The 17,250-nt window shown below is 34.2% G+C and overlaps 1 protein-coding gene across 1 annotated transcript in view; it reads left to right on the plus strand.

Moving 5' to 3' along the window:
- The first annotated feature begins 314 nt into the window (after positions 1–314).
- SPINK5 (serine peptidase inhibitor Kazal type 5) overlaps positions 315–17,250 on the plus strand; it is a 75,648-nt gene continuing 58,712 nt past the window's right edge. The window contains exons 1-4 of the mRNA XM_055143528.1: positions 315–369; positions 1,875–1,900; positions 5,878–6,005; positions 8,501–8,564. Of these exons, the coding sequence (XP_054999503.1) occupies positions 315–369; positions 1,875–1,900; positions 5,878–6,005; positions 8,501–8,564 (273 nt within the window). The remainder of the gene's footprint in view (positions 370–1,874; positions 1,901–5,877; positions 6,006–8,500; positions 8,565–17,250) is intronic.

Consider the following 17,250-nt stretch of genomic DNA (forward strand, 5'->3'; position numbering starts at 1 on the left):
TATGTGATAGATGGGATAACACACACATGCACACTCACACACACACACACATACACACACACACACACACACACACACACACACACACACACACACATGAAGTATCTCAGGAGAAACAGACTTTGTTCAACTTCGTTCAGTTCAACCGGAAGAATGATAGAAGCAGACCTGACCAACTGGTTCTGTGTTGGTCATAGAACAATGTGAGTTGAGGAGATATAAGAAGTGAGCTGCATCTCGGAGTTCAGTCTCAGAGTACCAGCAGGTGAGCAATGCACGGAGCTGACTTATAACCGACTTACATCATCTTCAACATGAAGATAACCACAGTTCCAATTCTTCTGACCCTGGCTCTTTGCCTCATACAAGGTGAGCAATTTACATGAAATTTAAGACCTTTGCCACATATAACAAAACTCTGGGCAGGTATTTGTCTCCCCCTTCTCTTTCTCCTTCCCTAAATATATGCAAGTATGTGTGTATTCACAAAAGATCTTGACAGCCACAAAGTTTTGAAGAATTTCACATGAGACTCTGTGACTGTGTTGTAATTTTCAGATGTAACATGTAGTTTGAGAACATCTGAATTTTTTTAAACATTTTAATTTAATTAACATTTTATAGCTATATATAAATATGTATAATATGTAGGCTTCAGTTACATATCATTATAGTTTGACACCTGCAACATTTTGATTGCCACAAACAATTTAATTTATAGTGACAATCTGAATTTTATCTGAGAAATTAATTTTTTAAAATTTAACCTCAGAAATTATTTAATTAGTCCTGTATGAGTCCTGAAAGGCTTATAGATTCTTCTTCATCTCATCCTCACTCAAATATAAATTATACTGAGATGTTGAATATTTTGTATATGTGATAAAACATAAATTTTTGCTGATAACAATTAGGTATTACATATATTATAAACAGTTTTATGCTGTACATGTGTTTATGGTATATATGGTGCTATATATATGTTTAGATATATATATAAATAAAATATTTAAAAATAAAATGTAATGACATACTTTTATCTTTTAGTAGTAATGCCTTATAGTACATTTTATGTTAGTGCTTCTAGTCATCAAATGAAGAAAGTATTTCTCCTAGTGTAAGGGACTTTAATGTGAATAGGAAGTAGATTGCTGATTTGTTATAAAAATTTGAAGGAGACAAATTTCTAGATTTATCTTCTGTAACAATGCATTTAAAAAAAGGAATTATCAGAGATGGAGAGTTAGGAGTTCATTAGACACAAATAATGCTCACTTTCCTAAAATAAGTGTGTAAGTTTAAAAAAGAGGAATTTTCACGGTGATTCAATAAAATTTCAAAAAATAAAATAAATTAATTAATAAATAAGAGGAACTTGTTAATAAAAGTCTGTGATTTTAATTAATCTTAATTTTTGGGGATTTAATTTTTATGACTAATTAGGATGTAAATGATCAGATTTCAGAATATTTAACTTTATGCACATATATCAGCTTTATACTATAATTTGAAATTATATGTATATTTTATATGTATTCTAGATTACAATTTTAAGAGGTCTGCCTGCCATACTTTGTTCTGAAAGAATATTTTAGAAATTAGCTATTTTGATGGGGTTAGAAAGCACATGCACATGATTTTCAAAAGCAATTGGACCTCTACATGATTAGGGAATTTTGAGTGTTTATTCTAATCTCCTGATATAACCCTCATTTTATTTGTCATAATAATTTTTATTGTGTTCAAAAGCAATTTGTGGTTTTACAACATAGTGTCATTAAAGAAAGTAAGAATTCACTGTATTTAGTGAATTACTTTTTATTTCTTAAATATTTTGCTTTCCCTTAATTTTGGTTTCTGTATTTTAGTCCCAGATGCTGCCAGTAAGGATGGAAATCAGGTTAGTCCTGCTGCTTCTGTTCATCCCCTTCCAAGATCCCTAAAGAAATATGGTTTGTGGCCAACACCTTCATGTTAATAATACAAAGATATTGTGCTGAAAACATACTAATAGCTTTTGTTAAAAGGATTGAAACATAAATCAGGAAATGAATCACAAATACACATACAAAGTATTTTGAATGTCTTCAAGAAGTAATCTGTGTGCTAAAGGAGTGCTTTTACAATTCCACAAAGAATTACTGTTGTTCAATGCAACATCTGAAAAAGTTATGACATGTAGTAAGCTCAAGTAAATTTCTCAATATTGTTATGTGAAAAAGGGGTCATCTATGCTCTGTATACAGTATATTTATTCCATCCAATAAATATGCATTGACCTTTTATGATGTTATAGAACCTTTTTGAAATGCTGTAATAATCTAAAGTAAAGAAAACAAACAATAACACAATTCTCATAAAAATGAAATCTCAGTGGAAGAGAGTAGGCAATTAAAATAATCTAATAAAATGTATAAGACATTTAAAAATAATGTTGAGGGAAATAAAATGGAATGGAATATAGAAATTTGGGGCTTTAGATTTTCTTAGGATAATTAAGTTAGTTCTCTCTAGAAAAGTAATATTAGAACAGGGTCTGAAGCCAATAAGGGTAGTAAAATTATTTCAATTTAGAGGAGATTAGGCAGAAGTCTTGTGATAAGAGCATAATAAAATAATTGGCAAATAACTTTTTTCTACAGAAGTTAAGTCTTACATATTTAACAAATAAATTGTATGGGCTAATTAAACACACAAAGACTCATACCTATATCAATACCACTAATTTAGCATTCAAAATAGTGCTAGGTACATAAAAAGACGGACCACAGTTTTCCAAAACATTATTTTCCCACATTGTGAGAATGTTCTAATGTGTTATGTTATAGTCTATTAAATCTTCTAAACTGAATAACAAAGGAGAGGTTTAAAGTACAGTGGTAAGAGAAGAGACAGAGGCTAGATTCTAAAGACTCAAAGGGCATACTGACAGGAATGCTCATATTGGCAAAGACAAGAAAATATAATATAACTCTCACTGTGCTGCACTTTTCTGGATTATTTGATAATGGGTGTGATTTTCAGTGTGTATTTAAAAATTTTTGCCCTGCTTTTAATATCATTAAGCTGTATTTAATAGTTTTTCAAATAAAAGGTTTTTGAAAATCATAAATTTAGCTTTCCTTTATGTTGGCATACGTAAGAACACAAGGAGTGATTATTTATTTGGAAATATTTCTCATCATAGACTTTGGCTAATTTTTCAGAAATGAAAATGATTGTTTCAGTCTTTCTACAGGTGCTAGAAATTTTGTTTCCCAAGTACATTAATGAGCTCTTTTTAGTAACAAAGTAAACATAAACCAGAACAACCTGGAAAAGCCCTGTAGTAATCTGCAGACAACTTCACCCTATCCTAAAATCTGTCCTCTTGAAAGGATTATTATGAAGCTCAAGGCAACATTGTCTTTTTTTTTTTTTTTTGGTTTTTGGGTCACACCCGGCGATGCACAAGGGTTACTCCTGGCTCTTCACTCAGGAATTACCCCTGGCGGTGCTCAGGGGACCATATGGGATGCTGGGATTAGAACCGGGGTCGGCCGCGTGCAAGGCAAACGCCCTACCCCCTGTGCTATCGCTCCAGCCCCAACTCAAGGCAACATTGTTAGTGCTCTTAAGAGAAGGGTGACAGATTTTGTTATGAAGTCTGAGGAGCAACAATAGAAGACAAACAGCTCGATCACAGTCAATGAAAAAAACAGCGAAGACTTAACCCTTTTTTTTTCTGAGCGAGTTGGAGATAATATAAGCATAAATAAAATGCAAGCCAAAGACTGGCGGTGAAGTTGCTAGATAAATAGCAGCTGAAAAGTCATCTTCATATCCTGGCAAATGCCTTTTGGACTGGATATGTGCTTGCTTAACGCTCTCTAGAATTAGAACTATCTAATTAGAATTATTTTCCCTTTCCCCCTAAGAGAAAGCCCAAAGATTGCTTTCATTTTTTTGTGGATTTTTAGTTTTTAATTTTTTGATAGATCACTTAAAATTATTTAAAAATTTAAAATTTATTCTAGTATTATAAATTTTTGTTTTAAATACTTTATGATCTGCCTCACAAGGATACATTTCTTTTTTTTTTTTTTTGCTTTTTGGGTCACACCTGGCGATGCACAGGGGGTTACTCCTGGCTCTCCACTCAGGAATTACCCCTGGCGGTGCTCAGGGGACCACATGGGATGCTGGGATTAGAACCCGGGTCGGCCGCGTGCAAGGCAAACACCCAACCCGCTGTGCTATCGCTGCAGCCCACAAGGGATACATTTCTGTTACAGTGATTCCATGATATCTTTTAGGATGCTGTCACAAAATCTTTGTTAGACTTTCCACAATGAGTATATCCAGCAAACTAAGCAGTTATTGTAGTATTTACATAAAACATTATAGAATTATAGATCAAACATATCTCAAGAAGCTTGGTTGCCATTCTGTTGCCAGAAATTATTACCATGCTACTCAGATAAGATCACTGAGCTGATAATAATCTTGGAGATATTTCAGTAGGTCATCCATAACACAATTTCCCAGGACTGGTCTCTAATATTGTTTATTTGTTATTCTTCATCATTAATCATTATGAAAGTGTTGCCAACTACCTCCCAGGTTTAGTAACCTAGATTAGTTTCATTATTACCCATTCTTTGGTAAGCACCATTTAGGCAGTGATCTGCTTGCTTGCCCACAGCACCTAGCAAAGTACAGTAATTTAAAATTTTTCAGTTGCAAGAATCTTTGATGCAAGATTTTTTTTTCTGTTGTAAAATCAAAACAAGAAACCAAAGATCTGCTTTAGAGACCCACTGGCTATTTGGGATTAGAATATTTGAAGTCAGGTACTAAAAACATGTGGATTATTTTCAAGCTCCTAGACAAACGTGAATGACATATAGCAGGCATTCAATAAAATATATCAAATGAACAAATGAAAGTCTTTTTAAAATTTCTATTTTATTACTCAACATGGTTTCTTCTCTCTTCCTTAGACTTGACACAGCGCTATCATTAGAACTTACAAAAACAAACACACAAAACCAAAATTGAGTATAGCATACCATGTCTTTTTTTATTTTTTGTATTGTGCTTCCCAGGTAATGTTCACAGGACCTGGGTGCTTGTAAATGTAAACTTGCAGGGTCCAGAGTGATAGATAGTACAGCGGTTAGGATGTCTGCCTTGCATGTGGCCGACCTGGGTTCGATCCCCAGCATCCCATATGGTCCCCCAAGTACCACCAGGAGTGATTCCTGAGTGCAGTGCAAAGCCAGGAGTAATCCCTGAGCATTGCTGGGTGTGACCCAAAAAGAAAAAAAAAAGTGAACTTTGATATAATAAATAAATCAGTTCTTTTGATTGAGTTGTTCAAGATATTTTTATTTTTATTGTTTCATGAATCTTTATTACATGAAGTTGAGACATATGAGATTTCAGTGTCATTTATGTGTATAATTGAGTGAATGTCTTCTTTACAAAGGATTAGTGGCTATAAATAATATTGGAAAAAAGGAAATTATTTTACTTTAGTATAACTCCTGGTGGTGCTTAAAGGCCATATGAGGAGTCAGTTGTAAAACCAGGGCCTGTCTTGTGTAAGGCAAGGGCCTTAACCTTTGCTAATCTCTCCAGTCCCATCAGAGAAGTGATTTTTCATTTTGTTAAAACTTCTTTTATTGAGACAATATTGATTTTACATTTTGCTAAAACTTCTTTTATTGAGACAATATTGAATTACAGGATTGTAATGTTTGAAAGGAACACTTTCACACTTTTTGAAAATAAATGTTTCCGCAGCACATCTGTTAACAAAGTGCCTGTATCTTATTAACACGAAAATGCCTTTGATAAGGTTTCAGTAAATAAGACATTTCCTTCTTTTTGTAGGAAACTTGCAATGAATTTCGAGCATTGATGAAAAACGGAAAACTGTTGTGTTCTCAAGAGCAACCCTCTTATGCTGGTCCTGAGGGACTAAACTTCATCGATAGATGTGTCTCATGCAAAGAGATACTGTAAGTAGAAGTTCTCTTTCTTTCCTGAGTATAAATTAGCAGCCATTCCGGGAGGGTTTTTTTTTTCTTGTCAGATATATTTATAGATATTTTTATTTTTTGTCAGATCTATTTTCCAATCAGAAGCAGTTAAAATAATAATGCGTAGCAGGTCACTCTGATAAAGCTGAATAAGTGCCACCTACCTGAAAAGATTCTTATCACTCAAATGATATTCCCAAACATCCCAGAGAGTGTAGTAATTAGAGCTAAGGTGGCACTTTTGGTCTTTTATAAGACATCAACTCCCTTCTCCCCGCTCCCCCCCACACACTTTATTTAAACACTGTGGTTTACAGAGCTGTTCATGATGATTTGTTACTGGCATTCAATATTCCAACACCATTCTCACCACCCCTGTCACCTTCCCTCCACCATTGTCTACATTTTCCCAATCACCCCTCAAGTCTGCCCCAGTGGCAGATCCACAAAAAATAGGACATCATCTTTTGAGGTGTAGTTCCACTTTGAGTTTTTTGTCCGTGAGAAGAAAAAAATAGAAACAAGTTAGGAAATTCAGATTTCCTGGGCCTGTTAAGACCCAACTCTTTGTCCCCAGGGCCCTGAGAAAAACTCCTTGGGCATGATGCCAAACTCTCCCAGTGGCGGCAATCCAACAGAAGGATATAACTGGTTCTAACTCAGACTCTATGAACTGCCAGTGTCTTTTTTTTTTATGTCCTTATTAGATGCTTTCATTTTAATACTTTGGCCAGAGAAAAGGGAAAAGTGATTTTCTCTATTAAAATATCAGAATAGAAGTGTAACTCTGATGAATACAAGGCCCCAAATATGGAAGTGCCTCTTAATATAGAAACACAACTGTTCAGAGGGGATAAGAAGGGGACAAGGTTGAATAGACAAGGTTGAATAGACATGCTTTTATTACTAAATCTTAGAACAATAATAAATCTTAAGCAAGAGTTGAATGTTGCTTCAAACTCTTTGCTTTCAGAATTAGTGTCAAAAAAGTTACCTACATATCTGCTGCAGTGCTTACAAACCCGATTTCTCTCCTCTCGAACCCTAAAGGTAGAAAAGATCTTGAGTTATCCTTTGAAAATTCATTATATCTAAGACTCCTAATTTGCTTATTCTCACTTTCTGACCACCATCCCAACTCAACACTGGAACCATGCCAACAATAAGCTTACCATTTTAGGATAATTGTGTTATAATGAGTCTTTTAAATATCAGGTTAGTGTGTGTCAGAGAATTTAATTTCACATGGTGAAAAATATTAGGATAATAAAGTGCTGATCATAAGCACTGCGTCTAGTGAAGAGACTGAGAAGATAAAGTGAACAAGGTTGAACTAAGGATGGGGGAGACTCAGGGCAAAATGAATGGTTTTTCCCTATCCTTTTGAAAACAAAATATAAATAAGCAAATTATAGTAGTATATATTATTTGGTCACTATCATCCCATTGCTCATCAATTTGCTCGAGTGGGCATCAGTAAGGTCTACATTGTGAGACTTATTTTTGCTGTTTTTTTTTTTCTTTTTGGCATATCGAATACGCCACACCCTGGGTAGCTTGTCAGGCTCTGCCGTGTGGGCGGGATACTCTTGGTAGCTTGCCTGGCTCTCTGAGGGGGATGGAGAAATTGAACCCGGGTCGGCTGCGTGCAAGGCAAACTCCCAACCCACTGTGCGTATAAAGTTGTTTTATTCTTGTTAAGCAGAATGTTGTAGGATACTACGACTGTGTATTTAATGAATTTACTGAAAAATAATTTTTTTTTTGCCTTTTGGGTCAAACCCAGCGATGCACAGGAGTTACTCCTGGCTCATACACTCAGGAATTACTCCTGGTGGTGCTTGAATGACCATATGGGATGCTGGGAATCAAACTTGGGTCAGCCTTGTGCAAGGCAAACGACCTACCCACTGTGCTATCTCTCCAGCTCTTGAAAAATAATATTAAACACAGAATGCCTTAAGACACGCAATAATTTGTACTTTGAAGTTATTTGCTCAATTATTACTTTTTTTTGTCCCAGATAAATTGTGTTGTAATAAACTTGGTTTCTTCATTTGGAAAAAAGGAAATTGTATAAGGGCAGTCAAAGTAACCTTAAATTGTTAATTTTCTCATGAGGGTTTTTGGAAGGAAAACAAGGAGGAAAACTTTGGCTCAATGTAAATATAGAGTTTCAAAGAGAACATTCCAATAATACAGTTGGCTTTTAGAGTTGTTGACTGCCTAGGTGTTAAAAGTATGTTAAGGAAAGGCCTGTTATATAATTAAATGAGGAGCTGCTTGTCATCAACAGAATAATATTTAAAATATTATTTGGTATTGAGGAGAAACTTGTGGTATCTGTGCTCATTTCTGGACACACCTCAGACTGGGCTGAGGAAGAACATAAAAACTAAGTTAATGTTTTTATGCTATTTGCCTGAGAATTTGCCAAGAAAGTTTAATATATATCATTTCTTTTTCTCTCTCAGAGAAAAAGAAGCAAAATCGGAGGAAAAGGCTAGACTTTCAGCAAGAGATACTGCCCCAGCAAAGGTGAGACTATTTAGAGTCAACTTGTCATATTTGCTGTCAAGATTTGTTTGGTTGTATTTAAAACTATGTGCTTTATTTCCTAATTACTAGGTCATCCTTATTGTGGAGCCAGCTACTTAAAAGGGAGGGGACATGGCTTAGTCCAGGAGTAGGCTGGTACAGTTTGTACATAGGCCCAACCCCATGACCCAACTCTTGAAAACACTTAAACACATTAGGCACTGACAGACTCAGAAATGGAAAAGCCAGCATGACATCTGCCTCCATGATCATTTCTCATCCCTCTTGTCCTATCTTAACCCAACAAGAAACTTCAACGACTGTAAAAGTTTAATTCTGAGTTCTTACTTTTAGTCTGTATCACTTGAACAAATTTCATCTATGAAGTGAAACTAAGTTTAAAGAGTCAGCTACTGTGTTAGTAGGCACTTGACTCATTTTTTAAAATTTTCTCTTTTCTTCCTTTGCTTCCTAATGCAAATCTCTTCCAGCCCTTAAAGAGTTTCCCTATTTCAGCTAGATTTTCTCTTTTTTTTTTACCTATCAGTATTCAGGCAAACAATTGCCTGGAAAAATAATTTTGTGGTTAAAAAAACAGACAATCATATAAAATAAAAAAATTGCACAGATACAACCCGCAATACAGCATTTTATGTAATAAGGACTTTTAAAAATTCATACACAAAATAAAACTAGATTAGGTTGGGAGTAGTTTCTGGTCTATAATATTTCGCAGTAAGTCATTGACAAAGCTGAAGCTATCACCAGATACTCTAGCTATTCATCACAGAAGGTCTCCTCTGTAGCTTTTGATTCAGTATCTTCTTTCTCTTCCTCCTCTCCTGTCCCTGACACATAATTAAAATAATCAACCAGGACAGGCACACCCACATTTCTTTAACATCACAGCTCTAATCAACCTAGTATCTTCCTTGTCAGTGTTACTCAGGAATGTCTGAGAACCTCAGCCTCCGTAGTCAATCTTGCCCGTCACGTTCTTCTCCTGGCCTCTACTATTCTCACTTTTAAAACAGAAATAAAATGTTGTATGCCTAAGTTGTAATTTCATCTTGAAATAAAATTTGCACAGTTATGTATTGGGCCCACAAAGAACTACTTATTTACGAGTAGTTAAGGCAATTAATTTTTTGATGTTGTGTCTTTCAACTGTTTAACTATATTTTTCCTTCTTTGTGCTTACATTAATTTATTCAACTACTATGTTTTTTGTCATTAATTTACTCTGCAGCATGAAAGAGAACAACTGTCTCCTTTCTCTGCTTACACTTGTCTCATCAAAAGTATTCGTTGATTCTAATTCTCAGATTATAGTTCTTTATCCATTCAGAATATTCCTCCAGGGTCTGGAGCGATAGCATAGCGGGTAGGGCATTTGCTTTGCACGTGGCAGACCAGGGTTCGATTCCCAGCATTCCATATGGTCCCCCGAGCACAGTCAGGAGTAATTCCTGAGTGCATGAGCTAGGAGTAACCCCTGAGCATTGCCGGGTGTGATCCAGAAAGCAAAAAAGAATATTCCTCCTATAGTCATCCTTTCTCATATCAAAAATTTTTTCTTCACAAGTATTTCTCACATTCTTTCATAGATAAGGGACTAGGTGTCCATCATCATTTGATATTGTCTCCAAAATATATCTCAAATTTGACTCATTTTGACATTTCTGTTTCTATTGTCCTCTACAAACCTCTGTAATTTCTCATCTCTACATCTTTAGTCCATTTGAAATTTTGTTTTTAATTGATGACTTGACATATTCAATGTTTTTCATTGATTTAAGTTGTCAACTTTATAATATAATAAATTCCTATGTATGTGCAAGTGATTTTGAATTCCCTATTGTGCTCAAATTATCTTCTGCTCAGATTACTTTTAGAACTAAAAAAGCAGTCTTATGTCTAGCTCTTTTTTTTTTCAAACTTGACTTATTTATGCTTAGATGTATTTTTTCCATCTTAGTATAAATAAAGTTTGCTAAATTTATGACAGGATCAATTGGACTACAGGATCTCAATATGTATTAGTTTGAGTAGAATTTATTATCTATAATAGCAACATGATCAACTCAAAGGCATAAAATATCTTGTAATTAATATATTTCTAGGTAATTTTTATAATTATTCCTAACATCTAGAAAAATTCATGGTTTTATTGTTGTTAGAGTGAAATTATTTTTGGTTTTGTATTTCTATAATTTTTAGAAAAAATCCACTGATATTTTTAGTTTATCTTATATTAAGCAATTTCATGATCTCTGTAAATTCTGATAGTTTATCAATTCTGTTTTTCTTGGTAGTTGATATCATCTGCATATATAGAAATCTTATAACTCACCTTTTCAATCATATCATTTTTATTTATTTTTCCTTACATGTCATTAGCAAGAATAGTTTTAATAGTTAATTGATAATAATAATAAACAGTAAACTAGCCTCTCTCTCTGTATATATATATATACATGTTAAGCTTCTCTGTTAAATATGTTTAATATATGTTGTTCTTTTTTATCTTTGACAAGATAGGATGTTTCTGCTATTAGTTTTCTAAAATACCTTATGTGGAAACTTTTAAACAATATTTTGATTTTTCTATTTATATATTAATGCAATAAATTTTAGATAAATATACTAATGTTAGAAAGTCAATGTTTTTTAGGGTATAACATTCTCAACTGTGGTACTTTATTTAATGTTCTATTAAATTTGAATTGCTAATTTTGTATTTAGAGACGATTGAACATACGTAAATGATTCTTTACTTTTTTTCTTCTTAATATTTGTCTGGGCTGGAGCAATAGCACAGTGTACGTAGAGCATTTGCCTTGCACACGGCTGAAGTGGGTTTGATTCCTCCGCACTTCTCAGCGAGCCCGGCAAGCTACTGAGAGTATGGAGCCCGCACGGCAGAACCTGGCAAGCTACTCATGGCATATTTGATATGCCAAAAACAGTAACAACAAGTCTCACAATGGAGACGTTACTGGTGCCCACTTGAGCAAGTCGATGAGCAATGGGATGACAGTGATACGTGAATATTTATCTACAGTTACATTGAGAAGTGTCACTTTAGACTTTGGTTTAATGAGAAAATTAACAAATTCTCTTCCCCTATGCAACTATATAAGACTGCAAAATTGATCAAACAGTTGTTTTAACCCTCTGGAAATTCACCAGAGACTATGTGTGATAAATCATTCATAAAATTAGGGACCAACTTTGTATAAAAAATGGAGGGGGATGTCTTTAGTGTTCTTACTTAGGGATATTCCTATCTTACTTCTATTACTTGGCTGAATAAGAGATTAAAAAAAAAGCAAGGCAGACAACTATTGAAAGGAGATTGTCTAATTTGGAGTAAGAGACAATATTCATACCTGGAGATATGTTCAGTGGTAGTTGTGGTCTTCACCAAGATTAAAGAGGAGAACCTGAGGTTGTAGCAAGGTTGGGGCAGTCATATTTCTGACTATTTCTTTACACCTGGCAACAGAAACTAAGAGAAACTAGATTACAGGCAAGCACATAATAATTTCAGGCAACCACATTGATGTATATAAAAACCACAAGGTAAAGTAAATGCAAGTATGAACATAGAATGGCCTGAACAGTGAGTTCCCTCCCCTACACACACTGTTCCATTTTCAGAGCACAGAAGACTAAAACATTCTGTTTCCATCCAAAATTATAAAAGACAACATAATTTGAATGTATTATTCATAGTTGAGGAAAATGAGGTTACCTATGAAAACTATATCTGACATGTTAGAGGTGACAAAGATTAAAAATGAACTTATTTCAAAAGTTTCAAACACTAATACTTGAAGAATTGTAAGAAAGTATGAAAGCAATAAATTAATGCATAGATATTTTAATGAGGAAATAGTAAGATTTATCACAACTGAAAACTCTAAAGCTGAAGAACGCAGTAACTCAATAAAATTTTCAATCAAGGACTGGGAGGTAGTACAAAGCTTAAGGTGCCTACAATGTGCTGCACTTCAGTCTGATCACCAGAACCACATGGTCCTCTGAGTCTTGTTGGGTGTAGCCCCTGAAGGCCTCTAGCACTGCCAGGGTACCCATGAATCCTCAGCTCTCCAGGGCCTAAGCAATGCAACACCCTTGCATTGAACGATTGGCCTGGTTGGACAAGAATCACTTGTGGTCCCCAGGGCTTCCTGTGAAGTTCCCCTTCTCTCAAAAAAGAAAAATTTAATAGAGTGTCTAAAAATAAACTCAAAGATACAGAAATCCAAAACCATGTGGCTGCTAGTGTGGCCGCTTGACCTCATATCTCTTCATTCTCAACAATAGAAAACAATTATCAAATGCTTCCTTTTCAGCAGGTCTGATTTTAGGGGGGAGAAACTCCAAATAATAATAGTGAGGATTTTTTGTTGAAATATTGAATGTAATCAAAGTAAAGTGAAATTTATTAGTTACACAGGCGGGGTGGGGGCTGGAGAGGTGGAGGGGTTGGGGAGGTACTGTGATCCTTGGTGGTGGAATATGTGCACTGGTGAAGGGATGGGTGTTTGAGCATTGTATAACTGGGACTTAAACCTGAAAGCTTTGTAACTTTCCACATGGTGATTCAATAAAATAATAAATTTTTAAAAAATAAAATAAAATAAAAATAAACTCAGAGAGCATAAAATGCAGTAACAATAAATTTTAAAAACGATTTATAAATTAATAAATAAGAAGTTCCCCTTTTCTCACAAATAGAAAAATTCAGTAGGGCACCTAAAATAAATTCTGAGATAATGTAAAATATAGTCACAATAAATATGATGATTGTAGCACTGTAGCACTGTTCTGTTTTTCATCGATTTGCTTGAGCAGGCACCAGTAACTTCTGCATTATGAGATTTGTTGTTACTGTTTTTGGCATATCAAATACGCCATGGGTGGCTTGTCAGGCTCTGCTGTGTGGGTGGGATACTCTCGGTAGCTTGACTGCCTCTCTGAGAGAGATGAAGGAATTGAACCTGGGGCAACTGCGTGCAAGGCAAAGGCCCTACCCACTGTGCTATCACTCCAGCCCAAATATGATGATAGATATGTAAAAATTAACAGTGGAATTGTGTATAAATTATAGAGAAAATACTGAGTAAAGTTGAATAGAGAGATCTTGAGACAATGAGCAAGTCATGGGAAGCTAGTAGACAAAAATATTTATAATAGCTTTGATCCCCTGTGGATAGTATCAGAAGTAGAAAGCATGAGAGTATTGAAAAAACAGAAGTATGGTGAATGTAACTGTATTACTTGCCTTATTAGGTGTGAATTTTAAACATCCAATCAAAAGGCAAATTACCATATAATAAAAATCTATAGCTTCGAAGACACAAAGAGTCTCAAATGATGTCACTGGGACACCATGCCAAATGCAATCATAAAAGCTAAGAATTTTCTCTATTTCTATATAAAAATAGATATGAAGACATATAATGGTACTACTGATACAGGGAAATTTTAAGAATTATCAGTTCAGCAATAGATAAGAATTATAACATGTATCAACTAATCAATACTTAAAAATTATGCAGAAGTAGTGTGAGTCAGCATTATTATAAACAGGTTTATAATATAAAATATAAATATGCCCAAAGTTTAGTAGCAAATATTTTTAAAGAGGAAAAAAATGGACAATATAACAGTCATAGTTGAGGAGTCAGAGAGATAGAATAATAGGTAAGGCATTTACCTCACATGTGGTTGACTCTGGTTTGAACCCCTCCACCACAACTGGTACCCCAATTCCTGCCAGAATGACCCCTGAGCATAGAGTTAGGAGTAAGCCCTGGGCATAGCCTGTGTAGCTCAAAACCCAACATTTAAAAGAAAACTATTTAAAATATACAAAAGAAGTAATAGTTCAGAAATTGATAAGTCAAAAAGTAAAATATCATCAAAGACAGGTTACTAAAGCAACACTTTCAAGTATCTTACTCAAATTAAAAGAGAGTGATTCCCAATGATAATACAAGGTACATTCTTTTCAATAAATATTCTTTAGAATATAAGTATCTCTCAATATATGAAAAGATTCCAATCATACAAAGCATATCTTCTAACAATATCAAGTATTAAATGGGTTATGAAGCTAGAACAAAAAGTAAAATAGAGAAATCTCCAAGTAATTTGACATTATCCAATAGATTACAGAAATAATAATCCAAAATCAGAGCATAATTTGAATTCAGTAGAAAAAGCATGTAAGATTCAGCTCAAACATGACTTATGAAATTTAGATAAAACATTATAGAAAATTTTAAATATCTAAATAAACAAAAGGTTCTTAAATATATATTCTAAAATAAATTTGAAAAATTGAGAAAAAAGCAAGCAAGCAAAAGAAACATAATAAAATACATCAGAAATTAAAAAATACAAAAGCAACAGAAAAAATTTTAATGCAGACTGACTTTAGATAAATTAAACAAGAAAATAATAACAAAAGTAGGAATAAATAATGCTATATGCCTCAGGAAATTTACAAGGATCATAATGAAAGATTGTAAGCAAATATCCAGACTATCTAGCAGTCACTGGCATAAGAGAGAAAATTCAGGGGCTGGAAGCTCAGCCAGTAGAGCATCTGCCTCACATGAATGAGGCTCTGAATTTGATCTTCTGCACCAGGTTAAAAAAATAAAAAAGAACAAAAAAATCCATAGAATCTATTTTAAAAATTTGATATAAAAAGAAATAAAAGTGACCAGAAATTGACATAAAAAAATAGAAGGGGCCTTGCATATTTGAGGCCCAGGGTTTAATTCCCAACACCATATGATCCTTAAGCACTACTAATATTGTGACCCCCAGCACCAAGCTGAGAGTAGCTTGTGGGCACAGTGGGTTAGTTTAGATCCTCCAAACAAAACAAAAACAAAAGATAAAATCAAAAACAAAAGACAGAAATGGGCACTGGCTAGATCTTCCAAACAAAAGACAAAACAAAAGACCATATATATAGATATAAATATAGATATAGATATTATATATATGGTCTTTTGTGTATATGTGTATATAAAATCCTAGAAATTACATATACATATATACATATAAATGTATATATATAATCCTAGAAATAAAATCTGACCAATAGCAAGGGAAAAAATAAGTTTTTACGAATATTGGTTGAGGCTTGCTCCTTCAAGCCCCATTTTTCATGGAACACATACATTTGCTTGCTTTTTTTTTCCACTCTGGGTTAGCCTGTTTACTCTCTTAAGCACTATTCCTCTCCTTCTCCCCCCTCACAGATATCTAAGTAAATTTCATTTGAATAAAAACAAAATCTTGCTTTTCCAAAAAAAAGGAGCAATAAGAGTAATAGTGCAGGTTTAGATGACAACTATGTGGGTTAGCTCCATCATATATCATAATATTAAGAAGGTTATTAATCAAAGATTCTGCTCTTTATTCTTTGTATTTTGGCCCACATCTGGCAGTGCTCAGGTGTTAATCCTAGAGGTTCTCTTGCCAGAACTAATTCCTGAGTGCAGAGCCAGGAGTAACCCCTGAGCATCACCAGGTGTGACCCCCCCCAAACAAAATAATAATAATAACAACAACAACAATAATAAATCTTGGAGGTTCTCGGGAGACCATATGAGATGCCGGGGATCAGCCTGGGTCAGCCGTATGCAAGCAAATACCCTACCTGCTGTACTCTCTCTGGCCCTGATTTTTCTACTTTCATTCGGCATTGAACTAAAGGTCTGGACAAGTGTTTCTCAAACTTTTCCTACACAATTGCCACCTTCCAATCTTGTTTTCTTCGTGTTTTTCCCGCTGTCCAAATCTGGGACTATCTATTAGCCACTAGTCTCTTGTCCTGGCCCAATTTTATCTGTGTCTCCTTTGGATAAAGGCCCCCAGTTGAGAAATGATAAACTAAGCACTACAATAGGCCAAGTTATTTAATTGATTAGTGGTATTCTGAATCCAAAGAAAGCTTTCACTAATTTTAAGACTATGATATTGCACATGTAAAGTATTATGCTTCCCCAATTAAAAATGATTAGAATTCACATTTACCAAGGTCTCAACAGGCATTACCAACAAAGATACTTAATTATATTTCTACATGGTAGCACTGAACAATGAGAAAATGAAATTAATCATTTATAAAACTAAATTAATAATTTAAATAATACATTCACAATAGCATAAAAAATATGTTGTACTGGATGTGCTTTTTCTTGCCAGTGGATGAGTCCAGTTTGATTCATGGCACAGCATATGTTCCCCAGAAGTGCCAGGAATGATCCCTGGACTCATAATCAGGAGTAAACCCTAAGAACCCCAGGAAAAATATAGATAGACATTAAAAAATATAAAATCACAATCACCATTACATACAGGTTCTACTGTATTAAAACATTAGAATGTTTTTATTACATTCAAACATTAGAATGGTTGAATTGTAAAAACAGAAAATATAAATTATTACAGTTGCAGGGAAACTAAAGTATTTACATGTTTTATTGTATATAAGGATATAGCCACATTGGAAGAACAGTTTGGAGGGTTCTTTAAAAGATAAGCATAAATTTATTCTATGATCTAGCATATTCAAAGTCAGACTCGTGAATCTCTATAACAACATTATTCTTAATAGTCCCAAACTGGATCAATCTAAATGTCTAAATACCCT

Source organism: Sorex araneus, chromosome 6 (genome assembly GCF_027595985.1).
Source record: "Sorex araneus isolate mSorAra2 chromosome 6, mSorAra2.pri, whole genome shotgun sequence".
NCBI classification, from domain to species: Eukaryota; Metazoa; Chordata; class Mammalia; order Eulipotyphla; family Soricidae; genus Sorex; species Sorex araneus.